A 19,373-nucleotide genomic window follows, 5' to 3' on the forward strand; every position below is an offset into this window, starting at 1 on the left:
AATTTAAAAAAAATGTATACTATTACTAAACATAATCAATTGTTGTTTATAATGACATGCACTTAATAAGTACCAATAAAATTTGCAAAAGACTTAATTAAAGGTTTGTGGATAGAAGTGGTTTAATTAAAGAATATATAGCACAGTGTCATTATTAAATTCGCCGTACGTAACGGTCATTTGCAAAACTGACTGGTCACACCTCATTTTATCGGCTGCACTTGGTGGATATACTCACACACATCCATTTATTGACAGCTGTTGGTATTTTAATTGCGTTTAGACCAGCTCATATATCTGTCCCTCTCGAATCAACTAAAACATTCAGTCAGCTGGTTTTTCCAACAAAAGTGGATTAAATTAAGAAAAAACTTTGCTAATAATTTTTGTAATTCGGCATAAAATGGCAAACGGCAGCGAATCGCGACCATATTGGTCCGATGAAGTGATTATATTTATAATAACAACAATTCGCAATACTCCGTATATGTGGGACAAAACTCATAAAGATTACAGTATTCGTTATTTAAAACATAATTTTTGGAAGAATTTAAAATGGACGTTGGAAAAACGGTTCAAGTTTCGAGTCTACACAAATGAATTGGCTAGGAAATGGCTAAATCTCGCCTCATACTACCGACTACAACAGAAGGCTATATTCGATGCCAATGCCCGTGGAGCACATCCGGAGGAAATAAAACGTTTGGAAGGCTGGAAATTCTTGAAACAACTCAAATTTCTTCCTGTTCTTCAAGATAAGAACGTTGCGGATGTAAGTAATCATAATAGTAATTAATGTATGTATATTGATTAATAATGCAATCAATAGTCGGAAAATCCCTTTGATGAAAGTGCCCACTCTGACTCCGACGAGAATAGTGCAGCGCTTGCTGACGACCAAAAACCAGCGCCCCATGATACGAATTCGGATAATCCGCTGCAGCTATCTTCTGAACCACCCAGGATCAAAGCAAGAAAATTAGATATAGAGGAATTCAATATTCCTATGGAAGATAATGATGCGGAAATTGAAGATACAACTCCAATAACTGTGGAACCGATGATAGACGAAATACACAGCACGCCTAGCTTCCACTATGGAATGGCTGTTGCTCAAGATGTTTTTGAGCTGGACGGCAACTTAAAAATTGATGCAAAGATGGAAATTATGAAAGTGATTGTCAAGTACCAAAAGCAGCAACTCCATAGGACTGTAATGGGCCTTGCTGGCAGCTAAGGATTAGGATTAATAAGCATTGTATACTTATTAGAAGTAGAGACACATTAATGGCAATTTTAAAATAATATTTGAAATATCATAAATGCATTACCGATTTAATAAATTATTCTTTAGGTAATTTCTAACTTTCGGATGCTTAAAAAAGAGCTTTCTTAAAGCTGTTTTATTTAACACCTGTGACAGGGTGACCCCACAAGTAAATTTTCAAAAATATACTATTTCTTCACTAAATAGCTATAAATAAATACCGGAAAATTACGAAACTTTAAAATGTTTATAATTAAATTTTGAAATGTTTTATCAATTTTGAAAGCCGAGCTTTAAAAAAATTGCATTGTAATGCAATGTTATTGATGGTTGAAACGTAAAAAAAACGTAGGTACTCTCAAGGATTAGTAGATGAATTATTTTATTTTTTAACATTGTACAGTTTGAGATTCACTGATCCACAATACAATAACACAGTTTAAAAGCTACACTCGAAACTTAAGGATACTACCAAGGGAGTTAGTATTTTATTACACCTTAAAAATAAAGTTGATTTCAAAATAAAATATAAGTTGCTTAAAATGTAACGTTAAATCAAAATTGAGTAGTAGCACAGGGTGACTTATTTTGATAAATATTGCAGGGGATTTTTTTGTATTTAAAGCTGCAGCCACACTGCATTTAATTTCAGACAATTTGTTGAAAAGGTAGGTTGAATTTATTTCACAATAATTTAATAACAAATTGTTTGCGAAGATTATTTTGTTATTAATTTAAGTGAACTATAGTAGTAAGTATACGTGGCTTCGCAATGAGGGAATTATTAAAAATTGTCGAAAGTTAGCGTCTGTGCACTTTTACATATATAAATGTCTATACAAAAAAAATGGCGTTCCATTGGACTAACCTGTTTTTGCGTTGTAGCAATTCTCTATTAAATTTTCACGGTAATTGATCTTTGCTTTCTTTGTAGCGCAAACTTAAAAATTTATCAAGATGACTGGTCGCGGAAAGGGTGGCAAAGGATTGGGAAAGGGAGGCGCCAAGCGTCATCGTAAGGTTCTTCGTGATAACATCCAGGGTATTACCAAGCCGGCTATTCGCCGTCTGGCTCGTCGTGGTGGCGTCAAACGTATCTCCGGTTTGATCTATGAAGAAACCCGTGGTGTGCTCAAGGCAAGCATTATTTCCTCCTCCATTATGAGATACAATATTAACAAATACATCAATTTTATAGGTGTTTTTGGAAAACGTTATTCGTGATGCCGTTACTTACACTGAGCACGCCAAGCGTAAGACCGTCACTGCTATGGATGTGGTCTACGCCTTGAAGCGTCAAGGACGTACTCTCTACGGTTTTGGAGGTTAAACTGCATCGTCCAATTTGAAAACTAATAAAGTAATTGTGACGCGTATGATTGGAAATAATCGCTATATTTACTATTGTAACACAACGTATTTAATCCTCTCGATCTACTTAATCTTGAATATTTGAGCAACACTTAAGCAGTAGCAATTACAAAATGTATTGACAAACAAACAGAATATTCCATATATTATTATAAACATAAATTACTTGTATTGTACTTTGCATAAATTAGAGATCTGCAGACACTTAAAAAAAATCTAAATGCCAATAAATCGTAATATGTAGAAGGCACAAAACACAATAGCAATCTCAACTTACAACGAATATTTTGCTCATAAGTCGTGGAATTTATTAGATCGGTTACAGATTTAACAAAACCACTTAAATCACATATTTTTTATTTCTCAATTAACTGTATGTATGTTGTCCTGAACGAAGATTGTGTGTAAACATTATTTCCATACAATTCAAAGCAATGCATGCCAAATGTCTTTGTTTATAATTGTAAAAGGAGGATCTTTTCAAATTACTACTGAAAATTTTGGCCTCAGTCCGGTTAAGCTAATAATGTGCTAACAAACCAAAGAAGTTTGTTTTCGAGAGCTACACTGGGACCATTTAATTTCCAGTTTCAAAACAATCCTGCCTGCTGTTAGTTGACTTGGCATTGCCATCAATGATTGCCTTCGTTTTTCTTCTTCTGAATGTCTAGATAAACCGAACGTGGCGATATAATGGTCTCCTCTGATTCTTCGCCATCGAGTTGATCCATGGAGGATTCGTTTACGGAGCGTGTGCGCCTCACAAACACTTTCATGGGTGCAGTCGTATATCCCTGACTCTGACCCTGACCTTGTGGCATATCTTCGGAATTGTCGCCATCCGAGGCTGAGCTATTCTCCTCTGAACCCTCGGGCATGTCCTCCATGATGGGCATGTAGGAGTCAACTTTCATGTTCATGCCCTGTTTCTCGTTGTTGTAGCTTTCAGCTGCATTCGTGGGCACTTTGGACTTGTGGCGCTTTTTCCCCGACGACTTGCTGTTAATCTTACGCTCCAACTCGTCCATGAACTGTGTCATGTGGCTCTGACCCATGGCATTCATGCGTTTCTTGAATTTCTCCTTGTGCTTGCGATTGTTCTCAACTCCGTCGCCAATGCACTCATTGCTATATTGTGCGTTGTACGATTCCTGCAGCATTTCCTGCTCCATATCCTCACGCACCTCGCAGCGTATGCGATTATGCTGCTGCGGATTGATCATCGCGCTGTCACCAATGTCCATTTCAAACTGCACATTGGGATTGAGCTTAAACTGTGGAAGAGTTGATAAATGTTGCTTTAATCTTTTGGGATTTGCTACTCACATCGCGTTCGTTGGCAAACTCGTGATCCGACTTAGACTCGCGCTTCTTGGAGTTATCCTTGGAGTACGTTTCCACGTATTTCATCTCGCTGCGCACCTTGCGGACATGCAGAATCTGGCGTGGCTGTTGTTGAGGCTCACTTGCCATTGCCGTCTCCTCGGTCTCGTCCATCTCAACGAGTTGATGCTGTTGTTGCTGATGCATCTGCCTGCTGAGCTGATTGCGCAGCGTTGTGTTGTCGCTACGTGGTGTTGTCTCTGGACTAGTGACAGCGCTGTTGACCAAGTGATTGAATTGCGCTGCCGACGATGGCGAATAGTTCTGAGTGCTGTTTGGGAAAAATGCAGTGAATAAGTAAGAGGAGTATAGAGACAGTCCCAGCATAATTACTTTTTGATAAACGATTGCAGCTCATCGCCCTTGACCAGCATGTAACCCTTGGGTATCTTAGCGCCATCGATGAGCTTCTCTTGCTGCTGTGGTTGTGGATGTGGTTGTGGTGAGCAAGGACCTTGGGACAGCAGCTGCTGGTTGAGTTTCTCATTCAGCTTTTCGGCCTTCTTGCGCAAAGTGCGCTCAAAGGACAATTGCTCCTCCAGAGTCTTGGTGTGATTGAGCAGTTGCGAGACTGAATATTTCTGGTTTTTAGGCAAGCTCTGCAATCCATTTACGCAGCTGAGATCGTACTGCGGTTCCTTGAGCTTCTCCTCGTCCTCCTTGCCGAGATGATCGCGTATCTGGCGCATCAGGAACTTGCTGATGCCATCGTTGTTGCGTATATTGAACTCGGTGATGGCGTTGTTCAGAGCTAGACACTCGAGTATCATATTGGCGCCACGATCTGTGAGGCCGCAGCTCTCCATCTCCATAGCTGAGGAGTAAGTTTTAAAGCTGTAATCGTCGTCAACATTACAATTCAAATAAGAGGTTTACTTACTCTGCACCCAGGCATCCTCTTTGAGCACCTCGGCTATGAGACGCAGACCATCATCGCCCATGATCGGATTATTGGAGAGCGCAATGTGACGCAGTCCGGCAATTGAATTGACATCCACGCTGCGGTAGCGCAGCGATTTCTCCCAGCCCTCAGAGAAACGCGAAATCTTTTGCATCTGCAGACAAGAAATTTTTTTTAGCTGATCAAGCAAAATTAAAATCAGCTCACCTTAATCATATCGGCAACGTGTTCGGCGCCCTTTGGACCTAGATTGCATTCGGATAGATTAAAAGTCTCGATGTGATTCAAGTACTTGACAGTGCTGCAGACTGCGGCGCATCCCTTGTCACCAATAAAGGACTTTTGAAAACTCAATTCCTTGAGGCAATCATTGGAAGCCAGAGCCTAGAGAGGCAAGGCAAAGGAATGAAATAGTATCTAATATATTTAAAGTGCTAACTTACCTTTGCAATGCATTCTATATAGCTGTCCTGCAGCGGCAGCGCCTCCAGCTTCAATACAGTTAGATTCTTGTTGCTCTTCACACAGTTGACAATCGCCTCCACGAGACTGTTGAAGATGAAACGTGTGTAGATCACCGGCTTCTGGCGAAAGAGTCGAGCGCGATTCTCAGTGTCAATTGGTAAAACAATATCTAAGCAAAAGACTCATATTAGTTAACCTTTTGAAACTTTCATCATCGTACTCACTATTGCCATTGGAGCGTCGCATGCGCAAGATTAGCGTCTGCAGGACAAGATCATGATGCAGAGCATCGATAATCAGCAGCCATTCACTTACACCCAGCTTATCACCACAGAGCTCTAGAGTGGTTGTAGAATTTGCATTGGCGCGTATATTGGGCACTGGTGTTATATTCTTGGCACGACATAGCTCCAGATAACGGAAGTGAAACGAACGACTCTTGCTCGACTTTTTCACCACGGGTGGCAGCGTCACACTCGGCTTCTTTGCCACCGCGATCGTGTCCCGACCACGAATCAGAGGCATTTTCTGTAAAATAAAGCAGATTCGAATATTTGTTATAAATATTGACAAATTTCCATGAATTTATTTACGATAAGATGAAGTTACTACGAAAATTGCTCAACTTAGATGTAAGAAGTCTTAAGAGAAAGCATATGCAAAATGCTAATAATTTTAAAACTATTGTATCTTTATTATATACAAAGAGCAATATAATATTAAGTTTTCTTGAAAACTTTGCTATTATTATTATAAAGGAAAAAATTAGAAAATTTGCCCTAAAATAGATGAAAATAAACCAGACAGATTCAATTTGTATTTACGCTAGAGAAAAATCAAAATCCAGCATAGATATATTCTCATTATCTGGACAAATTTGTTTAGCTTAAGATTAAATTTAAGAGATACTTTTCTAACTTGAAGATACTTATGTATCTTAGACATTTTCTCTTGAATTTTGGAGGCACTTTTGAGTCTTAAGATACTTCTGCATCTTATAGATACTTGAAAAATCGTACAAGTATGTGACAAAATCGTAACAGTGCCGAAATAATGAATGAATAAAGTTCTCTTTTATAAAATTTAGCAGCTTCAACGATCCACCCGCTAATGACTCTCTTTAACCTTCAGACTGTTTGTATTTCCGTTGACACTCGCATTTCCAAGCGCCAACTCTTCCAGCTCACAAAAGAGAGCTCTCCCGCGTGTTAGCTACACTGTTTGCAAAATGTAAACAAACCAGCTAGTAACTGAATACTCCGCCACTCTTCTCTGCTTCCCTCTTCACTACTCCAAGCTCTATCGACTACAGACAATGCCAATGCTCACGGCGCTGGAATTCACGCTCCGGTAATTACTCGCGTGCCAGCATTGCATTGCAATCGTTCGTCCACTCGTTGCTGCCGGGGGTTGTCGGTGACAACGACAACAACACGACGATGACGATGGCTCAATCGCCATAGCGCACACCGGCTGAAGCTCGCATTTAAGCCAGGTCCGTTGTCAGTCGTGAAGCGACGTTTGAAGCACACACAACTGCGTTTTTAACGTGTCGACGGAAGTAAAGTGGAGTAGAGAGAAAAGTAACGTCTTTCGTGCGTCGTCTTTTTTCAATAGTGCAGTCCAGTGCGGTTCAGTTAACACTTGGAAATTTAACAGAGGGCCAAGAGCGCGGCACGTTCCAAATCCCAGCGTCGTGTTCGGTTTAAAGTGCCATTAAAGTGATCTTCTTTTTTAATTCTAACCCAAATAACGGCGACAACTGCGAGTTCCGCTTCGTGCATTGCCCAATTCTAGCGACACGTTTTCATTAAGTGAGTGCGAGTGTGTTTCGAGTGTGTGCGAGGTTTTTGACTTCTGCCTAATTACCAGTAACAAGCCGTCTAGTACACTGAAACCATCGGAGAACCCTTCTCAAATGTGTCACTGCTAAAAACTAATCGTCAAAGCCGAAAGAAGACCGTCAGCTGGTTGATTTGCCGATTCGTTCTGCAGCTGCGGATACTTGATATTCTGCCTAGACTGCAGGCCAAACAAAAGCAGAGGGTAAGTTGCAATATGACGAGCAAAATTTCGACCCTTCTGAAGTGCAAGCTAAAGGAATGCTAAGGCTTGGGGGTATTTGCAGAAGGTCCTTGTTTACCCATCCAAAACCTTAACGCGAATATGCAAGTAATTAGGGTTAGGCTGAAGGCAAAAAGAAGGGATAGAACTGCAGTTGAGTGACCCGCAAATTGGAATAGTATTACACATATTATTACACTATGCATACGGTATTAATCAGGAAATAATTTAGGGTCATAAACTTGAAACCGAATAGGAGTAAAGCACGTTAGCGACATCTCTATTTTGTTGTCTTTATTTTTGAACCACACTCGTAAAACACACACTCAACAAATAGATATAGTACTTGTTTTATATACATATTTTTAGATCAATATTATTGTCAAAGTAATATATCACTTCTTAATTGGCTTTCATAAAATATTCCTATTAAAACAAAGAGATACATTTTTATACAAGCAAAGACACATATGCTGAGCTTTTCTTCTGGAAGAAATTACATCTGAACAAAGAGAAAATATGCACTAACTCCATAGAAATTAAGTAGCATTCACAGAAAAGATAATAACAAAAAATAATTAAGAGTCATAGGCAAACATAATAGAAAAGCAGCAAAATAAATACATATTCTATTGGCTTCAAATTGAATATTTCACTAAAGAGCAACAGTTACAAACAAAGAAGGTCAAGCTGTGTAGCCAAGGACGTGCTTGCTCCTCCAAGACCAACTAACAACAAGTTTGCAAATACTTGAGGCTAGAAAATGAGCTGAACTGTAACGGGCAGATTAGTTTCGACACCAGCAGCTCGTGCAAGTAACGAAGATTCAGTTAGCTATGCTGTCGGCGGCATTTACTTAGGAGATACAGATATAGCACCAACACCAGGCATAGATACAGATACAAATACATCACATATGTATCTCTGTGTAAAGCGATTACGCACATTACCATGAAAGTGATGCGGATGCGATGCGGGCCCCTTTAGCTCCAGTTGAACTGAACTCTTGGCTATGACTCAAAAATCAAGCTACCGCAACGAAGCTGCATGTTGTACATAGTAGCTTCAAGCTCCCGGTTCCCTCCTCATCCCTTGTTCCCTCGAACTTGCAGCTCTTTTGTTTGTCAGCGACAGCAAAAACAACAATCAACATTATAACAATTGTTTGCCACTGCTGCTGCTGGCGTTGAACTTGACTGTCAGCCACGTTTTGGAATCGATGTGCATGACAACAGAAAGGGCCCTAATATGGGGGAGGAAGTGTTCAAATTGGAGTAGTCGAGCCATAAGCTCATTTGTTTGCTCAACCGCTCGCTCAACTCACAGCTCGCAGCTCTCAGCTCGCAGTTGGGTCGTGGACCCAACCGGAAACTGAAGGCAACATTGGTCACAAAGACAACTTCAATTTCAGCTCTAACGCCTCAGCCGTAAGCCGGGTTTAGCATATTTTTAATTAAGTGAATTTAAGTGCCTCCATGTGAACTCCACTCCCAAGACGATGCAAAGCCGAGACTTTGACTGCAATTGGGGGAATGAAAACTTGCAGCATTGGCAGGCACAAATTTTATTGTTTATTAGGATTTCCGTGGCATTTTTATCGTGTTGTTGTGGTTACCTGCAAAACCGCACAATCGAAATGTATCTGTAAGATACATAAATTGCGCTGCTGCCAATTGTTGAAATACTTTATGCAAAATTTCACTTTTGACAGCAGCTATGATCGGAGTTGAAGTCGAGGAGAGTCGCAAGTCGTCGCTCTGGAGAGTTTGGGGTCAGAACATGCCAAGCGTGAATATTTGGCCAAAAGTTGAAGGTCCGTCTGCGACTTTTGGCTAAGAGCAAAAACTTCAGCCATGTCACGCGTTTCCTACGCAGCTTTTACTAATATTCGTTGTAGAGTACTACAGAGGAAAAGCGACATCGTCATGGTTTCTGACTTGAAGCCATTTCCTTTGCTTGTCGCTTACATAAATTAAGGGAAATGTGTGTAAGCCAAAACGCTTGACTTCGGGTATAACTTATTAATTTGTTTTAATTCAGTAAGTTTGCAGTTTTCGCCTTGTGGAAAATTGCCTACATGTTATATATTATAGCTGGCAAAAGAGAGTGAGAGATTCGAGCCACAAATTGAGGCAATAAGTGTCAAAAATATGACTAAACTAAGCTAATTTAGACAAAAGCGATGATACCGTTTACAGTTATTTGTATGAATTGCAAAAGCAACACAAATGTATATTAAGATAGCTACTATTTCTTTAAAGGAGTTATCTATCTAAAAGATACATTTTCATTAAGGTGATTCTGCTTAATGAATTTCGTTTTCTGGCTTGTTTCACTTCTTCCAAGATATTCTACTTATTATGACATTATTTTTAATGGAATTCACTTAATTTCGGGAACTTTCTATAGCGCTTAAAGCTGTCAACAGCGCATAAAGAACTTTTTTTGTATAATTGAAATTAAAGTGAAACTTGTAAGTGAGCTTATGCGTAATGACAGTGGCTATAGAAGAATACTATAATGAACAAATATATATAAAGAGATAAATCACAGATGTCTACTCAACATAGCGACCGTAGTCTATATAACTTTCATATAGAATGTGTCGATATCATTAAGATTGATAACCCAAATTGCCAGCATTTTTACGTTAGCTGTTATTAAAAGTACTCAAATCGCAGTGGAAATCATTGCAGCATGAAATTATAAATAAACACACAAGCCTTGCCTGCCCCTTCACCCTTCTCCTCGTCTCTCATTCATCATTCGATGCGGCGTTTAATGGTGAAGAGCAACTGACCAAACAACCCAATTGCCAAGCGTTACACAAAAGCGTTGGCCATAAATACATAATTACCGCAAGAGGCAGCCACTCTGAGGAGAGCATCTGAATAAACGCTAAATACTAATATCAAAATAATAAAAAAGAAAATGTTGCATGTGGCATGTGGCTCCGGCTGCTTGCTGTTGAAAGCGAAATCCGCAGCTCCAGACGCAAATGGAATTATGATCTGTAGCTGATGTGGCTCGAGGCCGCGCTTAAAATAACGTTTGGAAATTCATAAACGACCTTGTCTATGATTTTTCAACACAGCATAAATACGAGTACTCGAATAGGCCGCGCCTGCCACAAGAGGTTGATGCAACACGCAAATGGTAATGAACTGCCGTCGTTTGCTGTCAACTCGAATCTGTATCTGCAATTGCAACTCGCCTTCGACTGTTATACAAATCAATTGGCGGGGAGAAACGTTAACGAGCGCTGTGCTCACAAATTGCTGGAAAATAGAAATTACAATATTTTGCAATTGTGAAATCAATGAACTATCCACCCGGGTAGATGGACCTGCCACTTGCTGCTCGCTACTTGCCACTTGTTGTTACGATTTTAATGAGCAAACAAAACTCGGAGATAAAGTCAACACTCGAGACAATGGCAAACTCTTGCGTTAATAAGCCCACAGACAGGTAATGATACCAGCTCAACTCAACTCTGCATTTGTATCTGTATCTGATGGCAGCGCATTGAGATACATTTTCACACGCATTTCAATTACAAGCTGCAGTGGCTTTGAAATCCCCACGCTCTTATCTTGACGAAATATATGAATTGCGAATTAACTAAAAATATATCAAACAAACAAAGAAACTTTTTTACATATGTCAAAAAAAATTAATTTTCGATCAGAGTCAGATCTAATATTGGATTAATAACCACAATAACTTAATCCGAAATTAACTAAACGTAACGCTCGTTAAACATTCAGCAAATAAAATTTCATCTGCCGGAATTCCGCACAGATGAAAGAAATCATTTGTAAAGGTTTCGTTAATTTGCACATAAAACTTTCCCAAAAAAAGAGCAGAACGTGCAATCAGCCACATCGGATAATGCCACAACCCTGTGTTGTATATGTAACTGGTACCATTAAGAAACGTTTGTCCGACTTTTACCATTCTGGACTTTACGATGTTGCAACAGCAACAGCACTAGAACTAGAACCATAACCAACAAAGCAGTTAGCTCTACAGAGGTCTAGTTGTTAAATAGGTAGTCGAGTTTATGAGGGGTATTATGATTTTTCCAAGAAAGACGAGCAAGATCATTACCAGAAAATTATCTTAATTGAATATCAACATAATTCTAAAAGGGTAAAAATAATTGATGTAAAGAAGATGTAGAAAACTATTCAAAATTAAAAACAAATATAATTTGTAGCTACTACGTATTCACTTAACTAGGGTATCTGACAGTCGCTACCTTCTCTCTCTTCCTCTCGTTTAATGCCAGTTCTATGTTGTTTTTACTCGCACTCATTTGTAAATTTTATTAGGTTGCCGTACTTGGGATTTCTCAAGCGAAACTGTTTTAAGGTCATAAGGCACAAGATCGTACACATGACTCGCTAAATATTTGGACACATTTTAATGACATTGGGGCTTGGAAGGCAGCCAACTAAAATGGGTTAACTCCACATACGAGTTGTAACACACAGTTTTGTCTATTTGCTAGGTGCCTGGCCATGTGCTACGAGTAACGAGTCGACAACAGTTGTCTTCATCAACATCACCATCGTCACAAATGCACAACGAATTCGAGAAACAGTCCAAATCCGACCACAAAGTGATCGCCAGCATGGGCTACAAGAAGGTGCGCTTAAAAGGGATCGCACTCATCGTACTCACAACCTTTGTGTTAAGTGTATCCTCGAATCGTCCCCCGCGTTTTGCCATCGATGGACAGTCGGAGATTGTTCTCCGCTTAAAAGAAAGTCCCGAGACGCAGGCGGGAAGTCATATTTACACATTAAAGGGCTACGATCCCGACAACGATCCGCTGACTTTTGGGAAGCGGAATTCACACGACAGCGAAATCATTCGCATTGAAAATAAAGGCGGAAACGAGGCGAAAGTATTTCTGGCCAAAGAGCTGGATCGTGAGACACAGGACGAGTATGCGATAGTGCTCACACTCACTGACAGTCACTACAGCGATCACAACTACGTGACGCAGAGCTTTCCTGCTTCTCGTTGAGGACATCAACGACAATGCACCCATCTTCCTGCCTTATCAAAATGCCATCGAAATACCCGAAGGCAGTGCACCGGGTGTCATCAGCACTCTGGAGGCTACCGATGCCGATGAGGGTGCCTACGGTCAGGTGGTCTACTATCTGCAGGAGCTGGACGGGGATAATGATGTCTTCAGCATAGCCACGCATCAGGGCAAAGGCGTCTTGCGACTGCAGCGGCAGTTGGATTATGAAACGAAGAGCTTATATCAGCTGCGAGTGCTGGCCATTGATCGGGCGAATCAGGGTCCAATCAACACGGGAACTGCGGCGATTTTAGTCAAAGTCAAGGACATTGAGGATCAGCCGCCTGAGTTTGTCGAGGTTCAGGCGGTGGCACGCATTGCCGAGGACTCGCCGGTGGGAACAAAAGTGTTGCGAGTGCGTGCCATCGACGGAGATCGGGGCATCAACAATCCGATTGCGTATGCTCTAGATGGCAACGATCTCTTCGACATTGACAGCCACACGGGAGTAGTTTACACCTTGACAGTGCTGGATCGTGAGGAGGAAAGCGATCATGTGAATGGTGCTCACATATTGAGGATTACTGCTACAGAACTGTCCAAATCGCCAGAGGCAGCACAACAAGTTCCTTCGACGGTGCGCACAGAGGTGACGATCATTGTGACCGATGTCAACGATGAGATCCCTACTTTTGGGGAGCTGCTCTATCGCTGCGAGGTCAATGAAAATGCGCAGACGAATACGCCGCTGAATTTTCTTGATGCCGAAGTGCAGAACGTTGTTTTCGATCACGATGAGGGGAAGAATGGCACATTTCGTTTGTTTCTCGATCCGCCGAATGATCTGTTTGAGATTGTGCCCGAGTTGGCGGTGAATGAGGCCAACTTTATGCTGCGTGTGAGAAACTCCAAGTCGCTGGATTTTGAGCAGTTTGTCGAGATCAATTTCACGATATTTGCACGCGAGATCGATGAACCAAGTCGCTGGAGGTAATTTGAATTTCTATAAATTCCATATGTTTTTAAGTGTAATTTTAATAATTTATTTTGCAGTTCGGCGCACGTGCAAATCTTTATACGCGATCAGAACGACAACTTTCCCGAGTTCACACAATCGATCTACAATGCAGGCGTGCCCGAGAACAGCGAGCAGGGCACGATCATTGCCAAGGTAGAAGCGGTGGATGTGGATTCCGGAGATTTTGGCAGCATGGGCATACGCTATACGAATCTGCGTGGCGGCATCGCGCACTTGTAAGCAACGCTTTGTATCCTTATCTCGAATTTACTTTCATAAAATAATTGTTTCAGATTAAATCTGAATTCCATAACGGGCGTTATTTCCATTAAGACATCAGGCAGCGCAGCGTTCGATCGGGAAATAATTTCACGTCATTATCTGACCGTTGAGGCCATTGATAATGTGGGTCAGGGCAATCGGAACACGGCGCAGATAATTGTGGATATTCAGGATGTTAACGACAATGCGCCCACCTTTCTGCAGCGACAGTACGAAGCCAAGTTGCTGGAAAACAAAGCCGAATTTGAGACGCCACTTCAAGTGGAGGCTCGCGATCTAGATCTGAATGGTACTGAGAACAGTCAGATCACATACGAGATTGTTGAGGGTTTGTATCGCACGAATTTCACCATCGATCCAGAGAGCGGGTTGCTGCGTCCGCTGCATTACTTTGACTACGAGGAGCTGGTGGACAGCAACCGGCGTCATGTGCGTCAGGCCAATGCGGATATGCGAGAGATTGAGTTGCTCATACGTGCAAGGGACTCGGGTATTCCAATGCTGTCAACCGTGGTGCCTGTGCTCATATATGTGCAAGATGTCAACGATAATCCGCCCATCTTCCAGAAGAGTTTCTACAGCAAAACCGTACCCGAAGACTTGCCCGGTGGCAGCTCTGTGCTACAAGTGCTGGCTATCGATCGCGACGGTTCTTCGCCCAACAATGCGATCGTTTATCGCATACAGCAGGGCGCCAGCGACAAATTCATTATCAACTCGGAAACGGGCGTCATTTATGTGGCCAAGGGTGCTAATCTTGATCCCGATCTAACGGAGACCAAGCGCTTGCTTTACACGCTAAATGTGGTAAGTTAATTCATATTTAGTTCGCTCCCACACATCTTTAAATCCTGCTTTACTTTGTAGATTGCGCTGGACGGTGGTTTGGGCAGCTCACAACTAATGAACACGGCGACAGTTAACATCAGCATCAAAGATGTGAACAATAAACCTCCTTTGTTAGGCGAGCTGCCTGCATTAAGAATCGTGGAGAACACACCCGTGGGTACTTTGGTATATCAGCTGCAGGCGACAGATCCCGACCAGAATCCAATACTGCGCTACAAGCTAAATGCGGCGATGTCCGAGGCACGCAACGAGGAGGGCGGTCTGGTGAAGATCAGCGAGTACGATTATCTGGGCGCTTTCGAATTGGATGCAATACAAGGACAACTCAGAGTGATCAAGCTGCTGGATCGCGAGAAAGTGGAACACATCAAGCTGGCCATCACCGTAGAGGATTTGGCCGCAGCCAAAGGCAGACAAATAGTGGAGGGTAAGTTAAGCTATTTAAAATATGAAACACTAGCTTACTAAACTACTCTTCTTTAGCTTTCTTAAGCATTCAGGTACAGGATGAGAATGACAACAATCCCAAGTTTAGGCAGCCCTTCTATCGACATTCCATCACCGAAACAGCATCAATGGCGTCATGATTGCCAATGTTTTGGCCTATGACGTGGACAAAAATCGTACAATTTCCTATGCCTTGGAAGGCAATCCCGCTTACAGAAATCTCATACACCTGGATGGTCAAACTGGCGCCATTGTGGTGGCCAACAAAATCGATCACGAGCAGCATCAGTGGCTCAACTTTAGTGTGCGTGCCACAGACTCTGGGTTGCCCCCACGTTCCGCTCTAGTCGATGTCTATGTTACTGTGTTGGATGAGAACGACAACAACCCATACTTTATTGGAGGCAGCAAAAATTACACCATCAGCGAAAGTGCAGAGCCTGGGACCAGAGTCGCCACCGTACAGGCAGCTGATGCCGACTCTGGCGACTTTGGCAAGATCACGTTTCTCATGGATCGCATCAGTTCGCAAGGCAAATTTACTATCGATGCTGACACGGGGGTCTTAACTGTGGCCGACAAGCTCGATCGAGAGACCAAGAACTCGTACAATCTGGTCATCGAGGCGTGGGATAACTATCAGTTTGGTTTCCTAGCGGGTGAGAGTCGTAATGCATTCAAGCAAGTGTTGTAAGTAAAGAGAGAAATTATTGTAAGTACTGAAACTGATCTAACTTTGTACTTCTAATTTTAGCATCACCATATTGGATGAGAATGATAATGCACCGGAGATTAGCTTGCCTACGAGTTGTGTGCTTATCACAGAGTATCACGAACTGCACGAGAGCATTGCCAGCATTGTGGGCAAGGATGCGGATGATGCTACCACGCCAAATGGCCGCCTCGAAATGTCAATAAGCCAAGGCAACCGAGAAGGCAAGCGGAATAAATATTAATGAAATAAAAAATTCCCATTATTAAAGCTCACTCTTTATTGCTTAGGTCTCTTTGAGCTGCGTCAGCTGGATCCCTGGAACGCGCAAGTCTATGCCAGTCGGTCACTGCGCAACAAGTTCGGAAATTATAGTCTGACCATCACCACAAAGGACCTGGGAGTTCCCCCCAACATAGTTCACAATGCCCTCGACATATGTGTGGCGGACTTTAACGATCATGCGCCGGTCTTTGTGCGTCCCTTGCACAATACCACAGTTCGTGTGCCAGAGAATGCCACAGTGGGTAGCCTGATACTCCAAGCGTATGCCAGTGATGCTGACATGGGTCAGAATGCTCTGGTGCGCTATCGCCTTAAACCTGATCCGTTAGGCAGCTATAAGCTTTTCGACATGAATGCAAACACCGGGGAATTATTGCTTAGAGAGCCGCTGAATAGGGACAAGCAAAAGATCCACGAGATACGCATCGAGGCCTACGATCAAGGTTTGCCAACATCGCTCAGTACCGATCTCGATCTTATAATCTACATTCGCAATGTGAACGACTACGAGCCACAGTTTATTGTTAACGAGCTAACGGTCAACTTTACGGAGCATGCGGATCCTGGCTCGGAAAGAATCAAACTACCCGATACCATAGACAAGGATGAAATGGAGCTGGACGATCCAAATGAGGCGCCTAGTCAAGTGTGCTACTTTATACTGCACGGCAACGAAGAGGGTTATTTCCATCTCGATCCCGAGACGCACGTGCTTACCGTGGAGCGTCAATTGGATCGGGAACTGACTACCAATTTTACTCTCTATGTGAAGGCCACCGAAAATTGTGCGAACGGCACGCTTCCCGAGTTGGACATGCTAAACAGCCCAGAGTTGGGTTATCAACAGGCGCCAAAGATCAACTACGATCGCATTAAGCACTCGCGACAACTGCGCGTAGTCAATGTGGAATATGAAATGTCCACATCATCCGCAGAGCCGGATCTCGTTTCGTACGAAAACTACAGCGAAGAGGAGAGAATAGCACATCCAGAGGAGCCGCTTAAGCTGGACAGCACCGTTGTTATAGTACAGGTGCGAGTGCTGGACATCAACGATAATCCGCCACGTTTCCGATCGAAGATCTTCACTGGCGGCATTACAACAAATGCGGACTTTGGTCAGCGATTCATGAGCGTTGATGCCACAGACCCGGATGAGGGTGCCAATTCAAAGATCACTTATTATCAGGTGGGAGAGATAAGGCAAACGCTGTCTGAGGGACTGGAGAATGTGCGCAAAGCGCCGTTTCTAATCGATCGGGATACGGGTGAAGTGCAGCTCAACTTTGATCCCCAGAAAGGAATGAAGGGTTACTTTGATTTTATGGTGCTGGCTAACGATTCGTTAGGAATGCGTGATGTCGCACATGTCTTTATATATTTGCTGCGAGAGGATCAAAAGGTGCGCTTCGTCTTTCGCCTACAGCCGGATGAGCTGAGAGCGAGAATCGACACATTTAGAGAGTGAGTTCCTTAGAATATTTTCCAGATATACCTCTAAATTATATCCTATTTTCCATGCAGCACGCTGGGCAACATCACAGAGTCCATTGTGAATATTGACGAAATCAAGGTGCATGTGAATAAAGATGGTTCAGTAGATAAAACAAAAACAGATTTATATATGCATCTAGTCGAGCGCGAGGACAATTCTATCTACGAGGTATCCGAGGTGCTCAAGCTAATAGACACGCACATCGAGAGCCTGGACGAGCTGTTCAAAGATCTCAATGTGCTGGACACGCAACCTGCCGAGGCGCAGCTGCTTACCGCTGGTCCAGTCAAGGGTGCCATGTTCGTCTGGCTGATCTTTACGAATCTATTTATGGCATCCTTGCTGGTTGTCACTTTGGCGCTGTGCGCCTCTCAACGCAAAGGTTACAAACGGCAACTGCGAGCTGCCAAAGTCAACATCTTTCGTAAGTCAAAAGTTCACTCTACTGCGAATAGAATACTAGAATATAATTTGTGATTTTCAGGTGGTCACTCATCGATGTCTATGCAACATCCTCATGAACCTGCCACTCGTGTGCCCAACACCAATAAGCACAGCGTGCAGGGCTCCAATCCCATTTGGCTGAAGGGCTACGAGAACGAATGGTTCAAAACCGAAGAGACTCTGAGGTAGGTCCAACTCAATTATTATAAAATTACATCTGCTCAATGTTCCAACATTTCTATCAACAGCGTTGGCGGTCAGGACTCTTTGGATGACAATTTCCTAGCAGTTGGCACTCAGGATATGCACGAAACGCTTAAGGGCACCGCCAAGCTCTTTAACAACACTAATGATCTGAATCGGCATTTCAATCTGTACAATCAAATCGATAAGCTAACGAATAATGCTCAAATCCTGGCGCGAAAACTCGAGACAACCGAGTTATAGCGTCCAGAGTACTCAACAGTCTATTTATTGTACTACTTAGTCCTAGTTGCTACTACAATTAAGTCTAACTTAAGCGTGATCCATGTAAATAAATGAGAAAAACAAAATGAGCAAACAATTTTGCAAACTTACTGTGTTCATTGTCTTGCTTTAAAATGATGTTGATTATGAGTTGGTGTTATGAATCCGTTGAGTATACCACAATCTTCGACTCGCACAAATTTTCAAGATATAAAATATAAATATACATGTACAGCTGAGAAAAGATGGGAGGATTAAAGATGAGCAGCATCAGAATGCTAACGAATGCTTACCACTTCCGGTTAAACACTTGAATTGGCCAGAAAAAGTATTGGGATTAAATGAATTTGTTGAATTACGAGTTTTTTATAAGACAGACATCTGTAGACAATAGCTCTAGCCTACTTTGGCCCAATGTAGAAATCCGTCAGCTCACTATTTCACTAACTTCTTTGTGGATGTTGTATTTGGATGTGTTTCTTAGAGGTTTAGGCCAATTGGCCGAGTATTCTGACCTGTAATGCTGTAGTGCAGGTTTGCTGTGTGTAATTAAGATCAACAATAATTTGATGTGCAATGCCAGAAATTTGTAATTGTTTGACCACAGCGCAGGAACAAAGAATAACCCAACGTAACTTGCAATGATTTTTTTGAATGGAGATTGATTGCTTTAATGCAGGTTTTATGATTTTTTGAACGCGAGTCGGGTCGGTGTTTAGAGTTGGGGAACTGATATGTTCTCGGAAAATTGTGTTGCTTAATTTCGATTGTCTGGTCTGCTCGCTCTGACAGCGCACACAAAACACTCAGCTTGCCCAGATGCCAAGTGCCAGATGTCTCTGAAAATTCAACTCCTTGAAATGTCAAAATCAATTTTGTTTTTT

General features: G+C 42.2%; 4 protein-coding genes across 4 annotated transcripts; 3 read left to right on the forward strand and 1 right to left on the reverse strand.

Moving 5' to 3' along the window:
• Positions 1–255: 255 nt before the first annotated feature.
• LOC127566042 (uncharacterized) lies at positions 256–1,435 on the forward strand. Its single transcript, XM_052007486.1, has 2 exons — positions 256–772; positions 830–1,435. Exons 1-2 carry the CDS (start codon positions 404–406, stop codon positions 1,235–1,237), a joined length of 777 nt encoding a protein of 258 aa, XP_051863446.1. The 5' UTR covers positions 256–403; the 3' UTR covers positions 1,238–1,435.
• Positions 1,436–1,850: 415 nt separating this feature from the next.
• LOC127566155 (histone H4) lies at positions 1,851–2,917 on the forward strand. Its single transcript, XM_052007858.1, has 3 exons — positions 1,851–1,935; positions 2,202–2,404; positions 2,466–2,917. Exons 2-3 carry the CDS (start codon positions 2,225–2,227, stop codon positions 2,595–2,597), a joined length of 312 nt encoding a protein of 103 aa, XP_051863818.1. The 5' UTR covers positions 1,851–1,935; positions 2,202–2,224; the 3' UTR covers positions 2,598–2,917.
• On the reverse strand, positions 2,482–19,282 carry LOC127566154 (protein Cep78 homolog). Its single transcript, XM_052007857.1, has 9 exons — positions 18,783–19,282; positions 18,601–18,724; positions 5,612–5,915; positions 5,366–5,556; positions 5,130–5,306; positions 4,902–5,076; positions 4,355–4,835; positions 3,965–4,292; positions 2,482–3,912 (listed from the first exon to the last, which is right to left on the reverse strand). Exons 2-9 carry the CDS (start codon positions 18,607–18,609, stop codon positions 3,271–3,273), a joined length of 2,307 nt encoding a protein of 768 aa, XP_051863817.1. The 5' UTR covers positions 18,610–18,724; positions 18,783–19,282; the 3' UTR covers positions 2,482–3,270.
• Positions 7,158–18,544, forward strand: LOC127566152 (cadherin-23). The gene is given in 13 exon segments (XM_052007855.1): positions 7,158–7,433; positions 11,965–12,468; positions 12,470–13,479; positions 13,543–13,743; positions 13,801–14,596; positions 14,657–15,065; positions 15,122–15,199; positions 15,202–15,775; positions 15,840–16,021; positions 16,088–17,546; positions 17,607–18,001; positions 18,062–18,206; positions 18,270–18,544. Coding segments are annotated over 12 exon segments (5,883 nt in total). The 5' UTR covers positions 7,158–7,433; positions 11,965–12,033; the 3' UTR covers positions 18,469–18,544.
• Positions 19,283–19,373: the final 91 nt, after the last annotated feature.

Source organism: Drosophila albomicans, chromosome 2R (assembly GCF_009650485.2).
Source record: "Drosophila albomicans strain 15112-1751.03 chromosome 2R, ASM965048v2, whole genome shotgun sequence".
NCBI classification, from domain to species: domain Eukaryota; kingdom Metazoa; phylum Arthropoda; class Insecta; order Diptera; family Drosophilidae; genus Drosophila; species Drosophila albomicans.

What these genes read in the sequence shown, in the direction of transcription:
- LOC127566154 (XM_052007857.1), bottom strand. An exon ending in GCGACGCTCCAATGGCAATA is followed by an intron (nt 5,557 to 5,611) that starts GTGAGTACGATG and finishes TCTTTTGCTTAG; the next exon opens with ATATTGTTTTACCAATTGAC. An exon ending in ATATAGAATGCATTGCAAAG is followed by an intron (nt 5,307 to 5,365) that starts GTAAGTTAGCAC and finishes TTGCCTCTCTAG; the next exon opens with GCTCTGGCTTCCAATGATTG.
- LOC127566155 (XM_052007858.1), top strand. Translation starts at nt 2,225, where the DNA reads ATGACTGGTCGCGGAAAGGGTGGCAAAGGATTGGGAAAGGGAGGCGCC. An exon ending in AAACCCGTGGTGTGCTCAAG is followed by an intron (nt 2,405 to 2,465) that starts GCAAGCATTATT and finishes TCAATTTTATAG; the next exon opens with GTGTTTTTGGAAAACGTTAT.
- LOC127566042 (XM_052007486.1), top strand. Translation starts at nt 404, where the DNA reads ATGGCAAACGGCAGCGAATCGCGACCATATTGGTCCGATGAAGTGATT. An exon ending in AAGATAAGAACGTTGCGGAT is followed by an intron (nt 773 to 829) that starts GTAAGTAATCAT and finishes TGCAATCAATAG; the next exon opens with TCGGAAAATCCCTTTGATGA.